At 33.8% G+C, this 20,519-nt stretch overlaps 1 protein-coding gene and 1 long non-coding RNA gene across 5 annotated transcripts; one reads left to right on the top strand and one right to left on the bottom strand.

Annotated features, from left to right (window-relative positions):
• The first annotated feature begins 3,294 nt into the window (after nucleotides 1-3,294).
• Nucleotides 3,295-6,800, top strand: LOC148698655 (uncharacterized). Of its 4 annotated transcripts, XR_015956088.1 has the most exons (4): nucleotides 3,295-3,660; nucleotides 3,743-3,801; nucleotides 4,792-5,778; nucleotides 5,862-6,800. It is a non-coding gene; the product is annotated as an uncharacterized LOC148698655 (long non-coding RNA). The 4 variants fall into 4 exon arrangements; XR_015956085.1 differs by having other exon boundaries at nucleotides 3,743-5,778; XR_015956087.1 differs by lacking the exon at nucleotides 3,295-3,660 and having other exon boundaries at nucleotides 3,674-4,962; nucleotides 5,726-5,778.
• An 8,879-nt stretch (nucleotides 6,801-15,679) lies between these two features.
• LOC148698654 (uncharacterized) lies at nucleotides 15,680-16,744 on the bottom strand. The gene has a single exon (XM_088677429.1). The coding sequence runs from the start codon at nucleotides 16,425-16,427 to the stop codon at nucleotides 15,894-15,896; it is 534 nt and encodes a 177-aa protein (XP_088533555.1). The 5' UTR covers nucleotides 16,428-16,744; the 3' UTR covers nucleotides 15,680-15,893.
• Between the last annotated feature and the right edge of the window lie 3,775 nt (nucleotides 16,745-20,519).

Here is a 20,519-nt window from a genome sequence, read left to right as displayed (position 1 = left end):
ATATGACCAAGAAAACCAATTCACAGTTTCAACAGACTTCTTGCTCGCAATAGGACGAGCACGTGAACAATTTAAACCAAGAAGAGAGACCAGATCATGTATTAATTGGATTATAACTGCTCCTCCTATCATGGCAACAATTATAACTCCTCTTAGTTTGAAATTTAGTGCATTAGTTTCCGTCCATAATGTTTAATACTAGTTTTAAACAATTTAAGTCCAATAATAATATCAGTACATACACTTACATGTCGACATATATATAGCCATTAAGTACTAGCTTGATCTTACTCACTTTATGAATACTCTTACGTTCCGTTATTGTGATATGACGTCTCAACCAATAATACAATGCTATATGTTGGAAAACTTACACATATTATTATCTTATTGGAATGAGACGTCACGATCATGATAAACTCATTGCATATAAGTCATTCTCATACAAAAGAATGCCAAAATAGTTTTCAACTATTTTATACAACCATTCGGCTCCTCCTCGTTTCTAGAAACTTGCTTTTGTGGCTTCAACGATTAAAAATACTTATTTGCTCCGAGTATCCGACACTATGATTGTTTTAACTATTAGATCTTAATTTTTATATTTTTAAGTAAAGATCTAATGGTTAAGATTTGGAGTACCGGATATTCCGGAGCAGCCAAAAAAGTCCCCTCAACAATACTCTCCCATGAAAGTTTGATTAGAACTTTAGGAATGCAATCGTGGGAAAGAATATTTTTCATAGCCAAGAAAGCTTAGGTTTATCCCAATGTGATCCTGATTCGGTATGAGAAAAATATTTCAATGCCAAGAAACTTTTGGTCAATCTTAATATTGTTGAGAAGGGTTTCTTTTTTCATACAAAAATTAGTATTGGTCATTTGAATGTCCCATCCAAGCTAAACATAGTAGTACTAAACTCACTTACATATGCTTTAGTCTACAAAGAGATTACGTGCCCAATTCCACAATAAAAGATAGGAAAGTGTTATTTATACACCGAAATTTTCCTCTAACACATATGTAGACAAGAAAATTTCGGTAAAAATAAATTGTCACCAAACACATTAAATTTTGACATCCAAAGGCTTACATGGCATGCAAGGGGCTTATGTGGCATATGACTCAGGAAGGCCGGAAATTAATATTTGATTTTAATTTAGATTAAACAAATTAATTGATTTAAAGTAAATAGAAATGCCAAATTGGGCAAGATATATAGATTATTTGATTTTATTTAAATTAAATAAGTGATTTATTGATTGATTGATGGAAATAAATCATGAACCAAGCCACAAATCAAGTTCAAATTCATCCATAGGCAAGGCTTGAAAAGTCTATAAATATAAGGTCCCAAGGCAAAGGAAATGGATCCATAAATCATTCAAGCACCCAGACACTGCCAAAGCTCAAAACATTTTGAAGAATTCAGAAAGCTCTCTGCGTTCTTTACCAAACCTTCGAAGAATCATCAAGCACTACTACCCATGCTGATCCTTCAAATCGCCAAGAGCCAAAACCTCAGGGCCACCGTTCATCCAAGATCAAACCATCATGACCCTTGGACTAACAACCTACATATCTACATATCTTTTGGAGATCGAATCAGAGGAAACTTGTAAACATAGATTGTAACCCTACAAATTTGTTAAATACAATTATTTTGTACACGTGTTCTTGTTTCATTTGCTATAGGATTTTCGTGTTTACAACATCCTTATTGATTTTTTGCCATTAATCTTTTTCAATTCATTTGCTCCGACACCCAAAAATTGATAATATGCTTGAGAAGTAAAAATGTGTGTGAATAGCACTGCCCAAAAAGATATTAGGTAGGTACTGAAAATTCCTAACCCCCCTAAATTTAAGAGTGACCAAATTTCCCTAAATTCGAGATTGATAGAAAGAGCTCACTTCTATCAATCTAGCAATTGAAGGAGCTCACTTCTATCAATCTAGCAATTGAAAGAGCTCACTTCTATCAATCTAGCCATTGAGTTATTAAAATAAAACTCAAAAAGTTTTTTATTCTTATATAAAGAAATCAAAATTACCTAAACCGCTATGGAAACCCTAAGCTAAAAATATTTTGATTCAACAACAATGTGTCCATGTTGACAACTTATTACATACCAACAAGCTCAAAGACATTGCATCAATCTTAAAAAACAATTCATTATCCGATACAATTTTAGAGATTTTTTTTTCATCTTAAATTTTTATTTGCGACGTCGCAGTTTTTGGACATATTGAAAATTATTATTATGTAGAGGCAATTTTTTTAAGACATAACCTAGAAAAAATACAACTTATTACAATATGAATTATATTTCTATATATAATTGGCCCAAGTTGGGGATTGAAATTTTTTTATAACTAGATGGAGGTTATTATTCAATATACTATATAGAGGTTTTACCGTAAGTAAATATTCGATTGCATGTTGACTCGTCTTGCACACAAACATGGAATATCATACACTAGAATAGGGTGTGCTTGAAAAATTGAATAAACAACGAAACTTATAACATAAAATTAATTCATGCGGTAATTTAATTTGGTTTTAAAAAACTCAAGAGAGTAATATTAGACGTAACCAAAAAAATCACAATTTACGGTTTGATGGTTGGTTGAATATTTTTTTGTTTAGTAAACTACGTTGTCCCAATTCTCTAATAGAGGTTGCTCACCAACACAAATAGGTCTCACTTCAATTAGATAACTTGATATAGTATAATGTACCAACCAAGACGGTGCAGAAAATAGGAGAAAACATTCTGCCTTACAACCACTGAAGCCACTATAGAAAACGTTGAGAGAGCATCCATTGTCCAACAGAACAGTAGCGCTGGTAGCAAACAGGAACCCCCACTGAAGCTCAAAGACACCACTCCCTAATCTATAGACAAGTCAACCAAAAAGAGACGTATTTACTAGAATAATTTGGGTCTTTTACGACTTGAAATATACAGCGTTCAGTACTGACATGCCTTAAATGATATTATTCACGACATTCATGAAGCTTTTGTCGTAATATTTGCACATAATCTAGCATTCAAGGCATCACTTTTGTGCAAGTCGTTAAATAAAAATATTTACGGCGTAAGCGTTGTGTGTCGTATTTGACAATTTACACAACGCACTTTTCTTCTCTTTTAAGGCATCACATTATGTCGTAAAGTGATTTTTTTTATATATTTGGATCCCTACCTTTTATGGCACGAATGATATGTCCTAAATAATAGTTTCTAGCTTCGTGTCTAAACTTTCCCACTCCACACCTAACAAAAAATGCATAGCGAGAAATTATAGCGCCAGAATGAAATATCAAACAAGTGAAATTCTAGACCATTCCACTTCACCTTTACCTTTTCTTTCTCTTTGCCCTTCAGATTGTTTGTTTCTTTCACACCACCATGACCCAACAACAAGACCATCTCCTTCCTGGCGTGCATGTCATACCCAGATTTATTTACCCAGACAACAAACCCCTCTCTCCATCGCTTTGTCGCAATCCATGACCTCATCCCCATGTCGCTTGTTGTCCACCACCAAAAATTCAAGAACCTAGGACATCTATTCCACCAAAACTCAAATCGACACCTAAATCTTCCTTTCCCAAACACATGAGACCGCCGTTTTTCTCCCAATGTTTTAAGGTTGCAGTTTTTTTTTTTTTTTTTTTTTTTTCAAAATTTTATTTTATTTTATTTTTATATAAATTTGGTTTTGAATTTACAGGTACTTTCCTCCAGCAACCCCTCCACCTACACATTCACACTCAACAGCCTCCAATTTGGGTTTGATTTTTCTAAATCTATATGTATTTGTGCCTGGCTTTTATTCTGTGATTGGGGATTTTTTAACTTGATTTATTATTACATATGGAGGATTTTTATCAATTTTCTATTTTTATTTTTCAGTATTTTTCTTTTTGCTATGAATCTGTAGGATGAAATTATTTTTCTGGGATGCTTTTGTTTTTCTTGTTGTTTAAAGGTACAATCTTTCTGGCTTGTTGCTTATACAAATTAATAATAAAAAAGAAGGTTTAGTAATTTTGGGCTTTGTAGATGCTTTGAAATTGAACCATACATAATCGTTTAAGCTACCACTTTATACTTTGCAGTCAATTCCAAGAGCTATCATTTATGTTTTATGGAGAAGCGATTTTATTATGTAAGGTTCTCTTTGAATCCAGAGCAGTGAGTGCTCTATACTTGAGTAGTTTTAAAAATTAAAAACATAAGCTACTGTTTATTGGATATTAGGATATTAATGCTCTCTATTGTAGTGTTTATCTTTTAGTTGCTCTGCATTGTAATCCTACACATTCTGGAGGCTTATCTCCTCATGTTGCTTGTGTATACCAATACTTGTACCACTCATACAAAAATCAATGAATCGATCACTTTTTACTAATGATGGAATTGTGCTTATTGGTTATATTTGGTTTTTGGGATCACTATCTAATCCATAGTTTGTAATACACTTCAATATTTTTTTTTCTTTTTTTTGTGTTTTTGGGCTTCAACATTTGGATCTTTCTGAATGTTTGGTTAATTCATTTTTTTATATTAATTTTCAATTATAGGTTGATACTTGGTTGCTTCACTTCTAACCTTTTTATTGGCTCATATGAGGAATTGGGTGCGTGCTGTATTCTCTTTTGTTTTGATGGACTTTTGTTTGAAATTTTCGTTGAAGTTCTTGTTTCACTAAAGTCTACTTGCTTTGTTTTTTAAATGGGATTGAGTATTTTAGGTTTCACTGTTTTTTTTTTTTTTTAGGAATGGTCTCTTCGTGAACGGTTAGGTACACTAATATGGAAATGGTCCAAAGATCTAAATAGCCTGGGCAGCAAACAACTTTTGTCAATCCATTTCTGTCCTTTGCAGGTCGCTCATGCTATTCGTTAGATTACCATCTATATTTCCAAGTGCAGTGACAAATATATACAGGTTAAGTGATTTAATAACTTAAATAAGTGTTAATATGCCCACCTTTAAGTGTATTGTAGGAATTGTATTAGCACTTTTTTTCTTGTTATAATGTCTTTTTTTTTGTAAATTATAAACTTATATATGCATTTGAACAATATTTGAGTTACCCAATCTTTTTTATTGAGTGAAACAGTTTTTGATAGGTATGTTGGAAATGATTCCTTCCCAAATCTAGAGCGGTAAGTAATGGCACCCAATGAATTATCAAATCTGAGGCCCAAGTATTTAAAAAAATTTAGATTAATATTAATCCAGCCTATTCCAATTCAGTTTCCTCTGAAAGAGTTTTAATTATGGTGTTGGGGATTTGTTAATTTTGCTCTCTATCTGTGTGATTCGGTTGGAATTGCAGAGTGACTTGGGTTTCTTTGTATGCATGTGCCAGACCTCCACGTCACATGGGGTACTCAGCAAGGTTCTACTTTTGCAAAAGAGATGGAGATGTTACAGACTTACAGTGATACTACAACCCAAATAATCTATTTTGAAAATCCAAATAATCTGTGATATGTTATAGTAGTAGTAGAATAACACTGGGGCATAGCCTAGTACTTAAATTATTGACTTTGTTGCTTAGCCTAGTACTATGTTTGTCTGTTATAGTAGTAGTGTAGTACTTTGTTTAGTTTGTACTACTGGATAAAAATGCTAATTTGATTGAGTTCCTTTGGTATGGTTTATATTCACTTATTTATTCTATTTCTTTTTACTATTTTTTCAGGTAGCATTCAAGTCTTTGGTGAATTTTTAAACGAAGAGTTTGCAAATGCAGAGGTAATGAGTGGAAAAGTTTATACTTAATTTTAGTAGTATTAAAGTCTTTATCAATTTCTAAGTTAACATTTTGTTTTGACTAGCTCTTAACTTACCAACCGAATCCATCTCATTTGACTAGCTAGAGTATCTTGGTTGGGCACTCTATCCGTTCCCAGGGCCTAGATTCCAAAGACAAAGTTGAGACAGGTTGGGAACTCTCTCTTTCTCTCCTTTTGTTTTAGTTCCCAAGAAAGTTGATTGGATTGAAGAAAATGGAATGAAAAGAAATGAAAAAAAAAAAAATTGAAATTTGTTGGTGCTTCTGTTGATGTTGAATTTGTAATATATTAAGACCCAAAAACTAGATAAATGGCTAACTTTGATGTAAATTGATAACATCAAGCCACAAGGTCAAAACAACAGTGAATCTTACCTTACAGTTTTTGGGGATATCATAATTGATAACCATATCCACTGATCGAATATCAAATCATTCTACTTGCTGCATCAATTCTTCATGCATGAAATGTTAGAGACTCATTAATTTATCTATTCGCAAGTATATGATTTTTATGCAGGTTATAGGAAAAAGTAAAATTGTAAAGGCATAATTTGTGTATATTTTAGTCATTTTATGCATGTATGATTGTAAAACAATAAAACTGTGAAGGCATAGTTTGGGATTTAGGTTTGTATGACAATGATTAGGTTTTCTTTCAGTATCACTTTTCTTACTTGAGATTAAATGTGTATTTCTACATATAGTTGTACAATAGATTTTCTTTTGTTCCATGTGCTTATGTCTATGCAGATAGAGATAGCAATTAGAGTGTTTCATGCATTAGGAGCAGTATTTCACTCTCAAAGGACTTCGTTTGGAGGTCTTCAAGGAAAAGTGAAGTCTTTCAAGTAACAAATTTCTTTGTTATTAGAGGCCTATTTGGTATTTCATGTATAGTTTGATATTGACCTTAGCTTTGTTCCACTTGTAATACATTTTGACAATATGATTATTTATGAAATTATTGTATTATAGTAAATGTGTAATTTTGTCTATTCTTATATATATAAATGTAAATGTAAATGTAAATGTAAATGTATTATCGTACATTTACATATAAATGTAAATGTAAATTACTGTATGCAAAATCAACAATAATTGTTGATGCTAGTCTTTCTTTACAATGTACGATGTATGCCGTAATTGCTTTCACAGTATTACGATACTCAACAAACGCCGTATCAAATATAAATTACGGCACACAGATATGCCGTAATTGTTTTCGTAGTATTACGACACTTTATTAACGCCGTATCTAATACCAATTAAGGCGCACAAGGCATGCCTTAAAGAGCATTTACGACACTTCATTAACGCTGTATCTAATACCAATTAAAGAGCGCAAGGCACACCTTATAGAGCATCTACAACGTATTTGCTTAAATTATTCACAGCTACTAGAGAACTTCGTATTTAACAAAACATGTTTTACGACATGGGCTTTTACTGCTTGGGGGCTCACGTCGTGAATAACTATTTATGGCTCCCTTTGTGCGCCGCAAAAGACCAGTTTTGTTGTAGTGTATCCTAGCCAGATCCACCTAGTGCAGTACACCAAACCCAAAGTAGCTAACAAACCAGCCAAGCAAATCCCTAAACCCCCAGCCACTGCCTCAAGAACAATTCCATGCACTACCACCTCACGGCCACCATTTTAAGCAACAAAATATCATGGCAAAGAGCCAGAAACCCAAAGCAAGTCATAGCCTCCCTCAATTGCTCACACCACTGAGAGATCTAACAATAGACCAGCAGCCACCTTACACCACAATTAAGCCAGACCAAGAACTCAACCAGCATGGAAGCCAAAAAGGGGAAAAGAAATCTTCCAATTCCAACAAATCTCTTCGTTGGTGGGATTGTCTCAAATGCGATGAATTGAGGCATGCCTAAACCCCACATCATCCTTTATAGCTTTAAGAACTTTTTTCTTTCATTTGTATTCAGTCTTATACAAGCGGACATTCTAGAAGCTCTCACTCAAACAAGGACATTACCTACTCAACCAAGATTTCCCTTCTTATAAGAACATATGCTACCACTAATAACAGCTAAGTTGTCCAATCTGCTCATTTCCTTTTAGAAACAACATAAACAAAATGATTAAAAAAGTTGATACAATATAATCTACCAAAATGTTTTCTCCTTAACAATTTTTCTTTGTAAACCACATAAATTGAACGAAAGCTACCCTTAATAGTGGTTGTATTTATGTACACATGATGCTTGCTTACTGAAAATCACTTTGACATCAACCCTAACCATCGATTTGAACTCCATGATGTTTTCCTTTAAAAATTTCTCCATCTTCTTCAATGTAATTTTTCTTTAAATATTGTTAAATTGTATTATAACATTATATATATTACACACACACACACACACACACACACACACACACACACACACACACACACCTATTGTAGGCCTATTTAATTGAAGAATTAATAGAGGGGGAGAGAGGGTGTGGCGGCATGAAAGATGAGAGAATTGGTGAATTCTGAGGTGTATGATATATCACCTCATTGTACCTTTATTTATAGTGGTAATGAAGTGAGGAGAGAATTGGTGAATTCTTATTAAAAGTAATATATCTTAAATAGGACACAATCTAAAAGATACTATATAATCTCATAAGAAATTACACAATCACATTCTTAACTAAATTAGGACTGCAACACCCCCTCTTGAGTGTGTAAATACTCAAATAAAATGTAGCATCAGGTCTTCAACGATGAAGTAAGAACAATTGATGAAGTCATCAGCATAATAAGCGAATGCGAATCTCAAAATAAACGAAGGAATGCATAAGTAGTAGATCTCACAAAACCTCGCTATGGTAAACCTAGTGTAAGATAAAAACCTATAGTCTAAGGAGAAAAATGAGAACTTGCATAAAGTCAAAACTAAACGCGTTCAGGAAGTAAGTAGAACGCATATAAGGGTATGACCAACCTAAGATGAGTGCCTCATTAAAACCTTGTCATGTAGCAAACACCTAAAGGGAAAATGCTCCTAATCGCAGGGAAAAAGAATACATTAAGATTAAGTAAGTATATTTCCAGATAGTCCACCTGAGTTTGACAAAACTCAGGCAACTCCAGAATCTTCTTATCTAACTTTTCCTTGATAAAGAATCTGTCTAATTCCACGTGCTTGGCATGATCATGTTGAACTGGATTATGGGCAATATCATATGCTACCTTATTGTCACAATATAATCGCATTGGTTGTCTAAGCGGATAGCTCAAATCTCTCAATAGACGTCTTAGCCATAATACTTCACAAACTCCAAGTTATCATACCTCTATGTTCAACTTCTGGACTTGAACCCTTAACAACATTCTGCTTCTTGTTCCTCCATATAAAAACATTACCACCTACGAAGGTGAAGTAACCTGAAGTAGATCACATGTCATCTACTGCTCCGGCCTAATCAGCATGGTATATGCATCCATGCTTTGAGGATTTACATTTTTCGTGAATAAAATTCTCTTTCCACAAGCAAACTTCAAATACCTCAAAATTTGCATGACTGTATTCATGTGTTACTCTTCAGGATTATGCATGAACTAGCTAACAATACTCAATGCATAAGTAAGGTCCAGCCTTGTGTGTGCTAAGTACATCAATCTTCCTACAAGTCTCTAATATCTTCTTTTATCAAACAGTACATGCTTAGGCTCACACATAATTTCAATTATTCTTGCACTGGTATATTAGCTGGTTCACATGCTGGCATGCCAGTTTCTTGTAACAAATATAAAGCACACTTTCTTTGAGACAAAAAAATTGTTAGATCCCACATCATCCAGGGGAGATGATCCTCTATGCCTTATATGTACATGCCCACCTCCATATAGCACGAGGCCTTTTGGGAACTTATTGGCTTCGGGTTCCATCAAAACTCCGAAGTTAAGCGAGTTTAGGCGAGAGCATTCCCAAGATGGGTGACCCACTGGGAAGTTCTCGTGTGAGTTCCCAGAAACAAAACCGTGAGGGCGAGGTCGGGGCCTAAAGCGTACAATATCGTGCTATAGCGGAGTCGAGTCCGGGTCGAGATATGACAATTTTGTATCAAAGCCACTCTGCCATTCAGTGCGGGTGTGCTGACGAGGACGTCGGGCCCTTAAGGGGGGGTGGATTGTTAGATCCCACATCACCCAGGGGAAAGGATCCTTTATGCCTTACATGCCCACCTCCATATAGCACGAGGCCTTTTGGGAACTCACTGGCTTAGGGTTCCATCAGAACTCCAAAGTTAAGCGAGTTCGGGCAAGAGCATTTCCAGGATGGGTGACCTACTGGGAAGTTCTCGTGTGAGTTCCTAGAAACAAAACTGTGAGGGCATGGTCGAGGCCCAAAGCCGACAATATCGTGCTACGGTGGAGTCGAGCCCGGGATGTGGTGGAGCCTGGGTCGGGATGTGACAAAAATCCCTTTCTAGATTGAAATACTTCGATCCCAAGAAAATATTTCAAGGGACCTAGGTCTTTTGTTTTGAATTCTTTAGACTAGTAACATTGTAGAGCCTTTCTTTGTTCAGGATCATTTCCTTTAACCACTATATCATCAACATAAACATTAAGTGTAGTGATCTTACACTGCCATTTCTTCAAGAATAAAGAGTGGTTTGATTTACGCTACGAAACTCAAAAATCGCCACTTTACTCCTTGAAACTCAAAATTTGCTCTACATTGTCTTTTTCTGTTTTCTAGAATAAGTTCATCTATTCAAATTTTATAATTGGTATTATGCCAAATTACCCCCTGAAATAAATGAGTAGTAAAAAAGAGCAAAAAGAATCATCTTCTCTCTTCACCAACTACCTCCATTAAGAATTTAAGAACATAAGAAATAACGAAATGAGTGGAACTAATGATAAGGTAGTTTGAGATGGAGGAATAAGAGATGAGTTTATGGACAACGACTAGAGAGAGAGGGGGGTAGGAGAGATGAAAACCAAAAATTGTTTTTTGCTATTTTTCTTACTTTTCTTTTTTATAATATGTTATACGATGTTTGAAAATTAATTTTTTTTGTTTCAATCTATGTGGCACCATTTGATTAGACATGTGACCTTTAAACTTGTGATATGTCAGCCATAAGTGGCACTAAGTATGCCACATAAGTAAACTTAGCAGTTATGTAATGAAATACATAGAAACAAGTTAAAGTGGAGCAAATATTCAATTTCAAAAAGTAAAGTAATATGTTTTGAATTTCAAATGGCAAGAGAATAGGGAATCGTACAGTTCATTCACTTGTTTGACAAGTATAATCATTTTTTGCATATTCTTCTTGTCACTAAATTATGATCATGAAGCACTAAAATTACAAACATTCTTTGGTGCTTTTTTATGATGAAGAACATTATATGCAAAGGATGGGTATGTGCATCCCCTATAGAAAATTCTAATTAGTATTTTTTAGCATATTTCCAAACACCGAAAATTTAAAGTTTTGCATTCTGATGCTTCAGGCATACCCAAAGTTCAAAAATTAGTGTATGATTTTTAGAATTTAGGACTCCTTAAGGGATCTCTTTGTAGGAGTAACATTCACTTCCATATTCAACTTTTGTACTTTGATTTTTATTTATTTTATATTTTTATAGCGACTAAATTGAATAAATTAAACAAGAGATAAAATTAGAGGTGTGATATCCACACATCCCATTTTACTTGTCACACACATTTTTAATTTTTGGCTATCAGATCGGAAGAATTGAAGAAAATCAACAGACAAAAATTATCAAGAAGTATGTGAAAAGTAAAATAAGGTGTGTGGACCCTAAAATTAAGCAAAAGAGTACGAGCATCAAGGGAAGTGAGGAATTAGGAAAAATAAAAAATAAAGGTTCCGTTTTGAGAACCAAATGGCCTGGGGGATATCCTTAAATTTGCTAGGTCCACCTCCATAGATGGGCTTCTTGATTTTGGGCCTCCGTCCCCCCATTGCACCAAAACAATTCTAATTTCTAAGGTGTAAAACATATCATATCCCATTAGTCTTTTCTGAGAGCATGATGCACTGTGTTGAGCGTACACAATATTTTTGTGTACGTAAAAGAATCATTTGACATCTCATTATAAAGTTTTTTTTTTTTCTTTCCTTTTATCACTAGTGGTGAAGAAAAAAAACACGAGGGTGGTGTTGTAAACATCCAAGTCAAAATTCTACGCACCAATCGGGAGAATCGCAAAAAATTGCTTCGAAAATAAACAGCTGCAGATCCGGATTGATATTGTGTCGAGGAATGAAGGAGCCAAGTGGGAAGGTTAGGAAATTTAATGATGAAATTGGAGGAAAATGGATGATCGGGAGGCAAAGGATAATGGAATCTGAATCTTTTGAAATATAGCCTTGTCCATTTTTTTATTATTATTATTTATTTATAAAAAGTTCCTTTTTATTACAAACCAAAAACTCACATACAAACAAACTGAACGCCCAAAGCTAAACACATACAGTCAAAAAGGGGGCCTAACAAACAAACCACAAAAGAGGCCAACCAACTATTGAGGCCCAAAGACAAAAACAAAGCTACTGAAACCAAAAAAATCTAGTGCTATCGCCACTACCATAGTGTTTCTCGATTCGTCCAATCCTCACCCACAGTTGAGCAATGCCTCGTCAATCGCAACATCCAACACCGATTTGCATCCCAAGCAGAACCACAAAATAAGGATAGCTAGCAACTAAAAGAAAGAAGGCAGCTATGAAGACAAAGCAAGTGGAAACCCATAAGTAACAATGCCTATAAAGGCAGACAACGTAGAGAAGGTGGTGTTGTTGGAAACACCAAATTTGGTGGAAGCACCGGAGCTCTACACACTATCTAAACATGATGCATGGCTGAAAATCAGAATACCAGCGGGGTAAAAAGAACATAACAGATCGGAATGAAAAGCAAGGGATCGAGAAAGCAATAGAGGCAAGGAAAAGAGAATATAAGGAAAGAAAAGTGGAATGACAATCGACCCCGATCGAAGCTAGGATCGGTACTATCGGATGTTCTCAAAATTGAAAGCCTCACATAAAAATGTGAGAAATACTCTCAATAAGGGAGAAAGTCTCTCACACGGAGTAAAAAACAACCAAAGAGTTTATTGACGGGTGAAATAACGATTGCACTTGTCTATTTTTGGTTTGGGAAAGGTAGTTGAAAGGGTGTTTGTCCATTGTTTATGTTGATATGGATTTAGCTGTGGTGGTTAAAGCCATAACATAAACTTGCATTGCTTTTCTAAGAAGCCCTTGAAAGTTACATTTATTATCTAAGATTGGAACACACTAGATATTATTTTATGGAGAGTGAAACAGTAAGTTTTCTTTATGACTAATCCATCTAAGTTCTAAAACTTTTATGACTAAGTTCTAAAACTTGGACATGAGTTGGGAGTTCATAGAACTCCATTTTTTATGTAAACATTAGCTTGAATCTTATCGGTTATCTAAGGTAACCTACCACATGAAGAAAAGAATAAGTGAGAGGTTTTTGGAGATTAACCTTCATGACAATGCAAAAATCCTCAAGAAGCTATGATAGTTATTCGAGCAGTCCTGTGATAAGAAAGTATGGCGTGATGATATATATACCGCCAAGTTTAAGCTCGGACCTTGGGGTGGTTGGGGTATGCTGTGACGCACCCCAAATCATAAAAACTTTCCTAAGAAACAGCCTAACCCTGCCTCACCATCAAACATCCCTTAGGCCATCTCCAACCGAGGGTTGGCCAGAAGGCTCGTTTTAGCCCTCTGGCCCTCCAAGATTCTCCAAGATATTAATATTTTAATGAACAGTACAGGGCCATACCTGCCTCCGTCTCCAACTGAGGGCTAGAGGGCCAAAAGACTTGTTTTAGCACTACCACAAAAAACCGTCTCCAACCGAGGGCCAAGGGGCCAAACATAATTTATTATTTAAAAACTACAACTTAAATTCAAATCCAACGGCTAAGTGACGTTCTCGTGCCACAAACAAGTACTGGTAGTATCTCTATAAATGAGTACATGAGGCGCTATAGAATGATACGTTCTCATGCCACAAACAAGTACCTACAACATGATCTTGTTGCACATCTTTGAGCCAAAAGAAGCATGAAGTAGGCGTTTAAGTTTTATGTTGTTAAATGTTTTTTTATGTTGTATAATTTGTATGTTGGTTAATGTTATTTAATATTATTTCATATTGTTTAATGTTGTTTCATGTTACTTAATTTAATTTAATGTTGTATAATGGCTTAGGAAGTTATAGGAAAAAAAATATAATTTAAAAAATATATATGAAACAAATTTTGTGAAATAGAAGTTATAGGATAAAAATAGAATTTAAAATAAAATAAAGCAATTTTGTGAAATAGAAGTTATAGGATAAAAATAGAATTTAAAATAAAATAAAGCAATTTTGTGAAATAGAAGTTATAGGAAAAAATGGAATTTAAAAAAAAAATGAAACAAATTTTGTAAAATAAAAGTTATAGGAAAAAAAATAGAATTTAAAAAAAAATATTAAAAATAGAAATTATAGGAAAAATTTTGTAAATAAAAAATAATAATAAAACTATAAAAAAAATAATAATAATAATTCAAATGCAACGGCTAACTGACGTCAGCTAGCCGTTGCATTTGATTCTTTTTCTTAAGCATTCCTATCGGTTATATCCGACAGGAAAACTGAATTTTCTGGCCAGCCCCGGGCTAGTCAGCCCTCCAGCCCTCTCCGATTCCGTGGGGCCTTCTCAGATTCCACAGCCCTCAGGCCTAGCCCTCAGTTGGAGACGGTTTTCAGACTATTTTCGACCTTCTGGCCCTCTGGACCCTTCGGTTGGAGATGACCTCACATACAGATGGCTCTTACCCTAGTGGAAGTTTACACAAGAAACATTAGGGAGACTATTGAGTCTCAACTTTTCAAGTTTCTCAAGTTTGGTAAACATAAGAAATGTTGCCTTTAGACGAAACACCTCTAATTCAACAGTCTCCGATGATTAATTTTGAATGCAAGTCTTTGCATTAGTGATTGCAAGGATTCTTGTTGGAAAAATTTTGAGTGCCTTGGATTTAATTTTGGAAGGGAATGAACTAAGATTTGATTTAAGACTATATACTGTTATTATTTGTTAACAAATTCACATCTGAATAATGATTAACCTAACTTGTCCACAAGCTCCAGTTTCATACCATTTCATATCCTTTCACCACAACCAAAGAGTAAATTTGGCAATTACATTGACTACTGAATGTGGATAGAGATAAATATTTTGCGAGCTTGAAGCAAAACATTTTTTTACACGTTAAAAATAATTTGGGTTGTATTAAGAAATTAATTTTCCTTTTAAAATCTTATGCGGCCTAAGTAGTTATTCTATATTGAGGTATATAAACTGTTTTAATAGTAGACGTCTTTATTTTTTAAGGAAAATTAATGAAAAGTGCTTGAAAACTTTGAGTTTTAACTATAAAGACAAAATAAATGGTAAAATGAATAGTACTATGATTGATTTTTTAGTGTAAAAATATGATTTTTTGTTAAAGTGAACAGTATCAGAAGTTTTTCGTTAAAGTTCCATTTTTTTTTATCCAGTTTAATAATAAATGTTTATGTAGGTATATTTGACAATATAGGGAGTGCCAAAAAAACCTTAAAAATTTGACCAATTGGGAATCAAACGCATGGATATATTTGAAATTTTATTGTTTTACACTAATTCGTCTGTTTCAGATTGAGAAACTAATTAATACATTAAAAAAACCAAGCAAGGCCTGCATACTTGAATAATTTTTATAAGATTTGATCTATCAACACTAACAAAGTCATCTGAATTTTGTAATCTAGCAATCAGAACAAAAAATTGAACAAAGAATCAATTCAATCCATTTCTGCACATGCATTAAACCGAAATTTATACAGCAGATACCAAAAGCGTTTATGAAATCTACATCGCATTAGCATCACTAATTATTAAGCGTATATATTACATCATCTTGAGAGTGTCGGCATACGTATTTATATATATGGTAAGCTAATCTGGAAGTGGAAATAACATAAAAAGTCCTAGTTGAAATTCACCTAAAGGAGCGACTTGTCTCTCTAGGAAGAGGAGGAAGCAGGGGAGGAAGCTGAGACAGCTTTACAAGATTATCATCTCTAACATCACATGAACTCTTGCAAGAAAACATACTGAACCTGCTCTTCTTAACTCTAGGCCTAATTAACCCAAAAACTTTCTTGCTATTCTCACTACCCAACTTACCTGAATCATAATTCAAAGTAGAAGTACTTTTGGTGCACTCTTTGAAAGCCAAAAGAAAAGGGTCCGCCTCCGTATGCCACCTAAGCCCCTTGGTGGAACTGCTTCTACTTGTAGCCCTCAAAATTGGGCATGGAGGTGGAGGAATCTTTATCTCATGATGGTCCAACATTTTTGGTTTTGGGCTATCTCCAGAGTGTTGTCCTTGATCTGAGAAGAAACCAACGGCATGGAACCCTAATTCTGTAGGGCAGTTGTCTTCTTGGTTTGTGATGACCTTGGAGACACCGGGCTTGTCCTCCCATGAAAAGGGTATGCTCCTTTGGGAATGAATCTTTCTGTAACTCATCTTTTTCGATCTGGTGTTTGCTGTTTGGTTTGTTTTACTCCAGAGAATGTGGATTTGTGACGGTTAAAGTGCAGTTTCATGCACTGGGTGCTCTTTAACTGCAGATGCACCTAAAAGGGAAATCAAGAATAACGTGAAGAGGAAGATGATTCGGTTTGAATGATTCAAAAGATTTCAAGATGTGAATTATTATTAAGGGAGACTATGGATGCAGTGGCAGAGGGAAAAACACAAGTTTGTTGTGAGTCAATCGGGAGTTAAGAGTTTGAGCGTGTGGTACAAAAAATAATAGGGCAGTGGCAGTGGGTTTGACGAATTCAATGAGGGAATTACTGAGTTGGTGGAGTGGGATGGGGGGTATTTATTAACAACTTTGCGTAGGAGTGGATCCAAAACCTTGTAGGATATGTTGAGAAATATCGTGTAAGATTAATGCACTCCCAGTATACCACGGAAATTATATAGTGAAAAAAATCATGTTGAAATCAACACATATCCCGGATAATAGGAAAACATACAGAGTGAAAAAAAACATGGAAGATTAACCCAATCTCAATGGATTAGTATGAAGACATGAACTAGTCTTTGGTTTAGCAATAGTTGTCTCTGTTTAAATGGAGAAGTACACATGTTCAACTCACATCATAATTCGGAAGGTCGTTGAGCCTTTTATACAAATTTTTCTTTAAGTTAGTAACGGGATTGACTATAATATTTACATGTATTTAATAAAATCATTATTTGACAATCAAATATAATTAAGTTTGTAAACAGCTTCTCACATTAATATAATCAAGTAACTACGTTCATTTAGAAGCTACGAGAAATATACCATTGTATAAAAAAAGCTCTGAGAAATAAAAGGTTTTTTTTTATTAACGAAAAGAATAGAAACTTGAAATCTATTTCAACAACACATCTTGGCTTATACACTTGATTAGAGCAGTGTTCTTAAAGGGAAATGAGAATATTATTGTTGAAAGTAGAACCTAAGACATTTTACATTTATTAGTTGTCAATTTCCATTTGAACTCAAGTATTTTTTTTTTTAGTTAATATAATCAGTTAAATGATATAAGTAATAAAAAAAAAGTTAATCATTTTAATGAAAGTTAAAAATATTTAAATTACATCGGATTATATCTTCTTCTTTTTTTGTCAAAATATATATTTTGTTAGATTAGATGTTAGATTAGTCACCGATAGGATTTGAACCCACGTTGTTATGCAAAGACTCAATATCTTTCCACTATAGTTTTGACATGAAATGGATATAGCCATATATCTCTGACTTATGTTTATGAGATGATAAAATATGACAAAACCTAAAGATTTTTTTTAAGCAGCTCTAGCCGGAAGTATATGCCCGGTACATAACCACTTTCTAAATCGGATTATATCGGAGAGGGCTAAAATGCAAGGCTCAATCCCTGCCCATTTACAGGCCTAGTTAATTGGTAATAAGCCACCACCCACTGTCAACTTGCATATTTAAAAATAAACATATTCAATCTTTTTACTTTTCGTACTCGGATTGCCTAACAGATTGGTAAGGCACCCACAATGTAGAAAATGATTAAAACTTTTCAGTTTCCACCTAGTCCCAGTCGAAATTCAAATCCAACACCAACATAGTGAAATAGTGACACAGTAACAAGATAATTAAACAAGTATTTTTTTTCTATTTTTAAAAGAGGTACAATCGATAGTAAGTTACGGTTATCCACCTCTTTCAAAGGTCAAGAAGACTCACATAAGCATTTCAGTCTTTTCCTGACCACAAGTCTGACTTCTACATCAGCAAGAGGTTTAAACAAGTTTCAATCTCCTAGTAACTAACACTCATCCTTTTTTCATGGAACCCGACCCTTCATAACAGTATAACAAATTTCCAAATTCTTTCTCACCATCTGCGAATCAGTAGAACCAATACATAAACATACAGAAATGATTTCCTTTTTGTTTTGTCTTTCAGCATACGGTTAATGGAAATCTTTAGAGGAAGGGATTTTCATTTTTTTTATAAAAATGGGAATTAGTTGTGAGGTACATACTACATAGAACTTTAACGATCCAAACATTCTACTTTTCAAGTTGCACCTCATAGATCATATTTGCAGAATATTAGCAAAATCGAAAATGTTTAAGACATCTAATTGAGTTCAAACAAAATTAACGATTACTTTATTATATAATAAACAATGAAATTTTATCTTGATAATTAAATAGGCAAATGGTTTTGGATTGAATTGAATTTTTTCAAGAATGATCTATGAATTGAGATTTACAAAATAAATGATTCAGATCGTTAAAGTTCTAATCCCCATTTTTCGAAAAAAAAAAAAAAGGAATTCATTTGCATAAAGGCTTAATATCCGTATAGAAAGTTCAAAGAATGTACGTGTTGGAACAGCTTTACAAGCTTTTGTTTCTTCTGTCACGTAGACCAGCAGCCAGTAGACCAAGAAAATTATGAACCCTCCAAAGGATCATTCTAAACTTTCCAGTAATAATCTCTATACTAAAATCTTGATTTAGTTTTTATTAGAATTTTCTACGTGCAGAATATTCAGGGTTGGAGGCACGACTACAACCCGTTACCTAATATGAAATTAAAAAAAAAAAAAAATCTGGATTTGATGATTCCAATGACCTTTAGGAGTGAAGTTCAAGGAATGGGACGTTGATAAGAAATTTGCTATTTTACATCATTATTGTATCACATAGGGGTCCTTGTCGAATGAAGACATTTGAAAACAAGTGAATTTTCCGGTTTGGGATTTAGATGTAAGACAAAATAGATGAGCAATCACAACTGACAAGAAAAGAAATTAGCAAATTGATCAATAAAAAAAGGGGCATTTAGATCGAGGTTCAAAAAAATCAGCTACTTTTGGATTGAATCCAGTTAGATGTTTTTATCAGTTTAGGTTTAATTGATCTCATCTTATTCCCGTTTTGCCCTTTATAGTAAAAATAAATATATATTTAAATTTCCTAATTTATGCATTATTTACTCAAATTTGAATATCAAAATTTAAATCTTCGAATTCCCCAGTCTAGCCATTATTTAAGGAAAAAAAATTTAAGTAAGTTCATGTGTATGGCTATAAACCCACGACTTAAGTTGAAATGAATGATGTATAAAAAACCTATGAACAAAAACCTGTGATATAGGTAGACTATGAACAAAAACCTGTAATATAAGCAATGAACAAAAACCTATGGTATAGGTAGATAAATACTTTTAATTTGAATTACAATATCAAGACTATTAATCCATGGTATAAGGTAGACAGAACAAGATAACCTATGATACAAGTAGATAAACACAATTAACTTGAAATAGATTATCAATAATGTGTGATAGGTAGATAATACAATTTATCCATGATACAGGTAGAATAAAACACACAGAGGTAGATTAGAAAAAACTGTGATATATATATATATATATATACACACCAAGCAGATCCATAGAAAATGATGAATAAAAAGATGATGCTGAGGGAGTAAAACACGAAGAGGAAAGAATGAGTTTTAGAATAAATAAAAAAAAAGAACAGATAAACATGAAAAAAAAAAAAAAAAGAATTAAAGCATACAAGATTGGCTAAATTCTACAAATCAAACCAATAATAGAAATTTGAGGTTGGACATCTTTAATCATCTATGCTTGGGAGCAGGGAGGAGGATAAAAAGAAGATATCGTGAGGGATGAGAAGTAGACATCGTGAGGGAGAAAGAGAAGGAAGAATAGGAAACATTTTGGAGGATGAAAGAATATTAAAGAGATTTAAATTCCTATACTTAATCTGATCATTAAGCATAAGATAATCCTATGAATAAGGATTAAAAATCATCATAAATAAAAATAATAATAATAATATATTAATTACTTAATTAGTCAATTTAAGGATAAATTTGGTAGGAGAACAAAAATAAGCTGATGTGTACAATGAGTCATTGGACCTAAGTCAATAATCAAGCAAAATTGGACTATACCACATAAAGGCTCACAAAATTGGACTCACATCAAATTTTCCCATAAAAAAAGGCCAATTGGATACAGGCCTAAGTTTATGGGTCTCT

This window comes from Pyrus communis, chromosome 2, assembly GCF_041283825.1.
Source record: "Pyrus communis isolate YQ-2024b chromosome 2, ASM4128382v1, whole genome shotgun sequence".
Classification (NCBI taxonomy): Eukaryota; Viridiplantae; Streptophyta; class Magnoliopsida; order Rosales; family Rosaceae; genus Pyrus; species Pyrus communis.
This window is presented reverse-complemented; position numbering and strand designations above follow the sequence as displayed.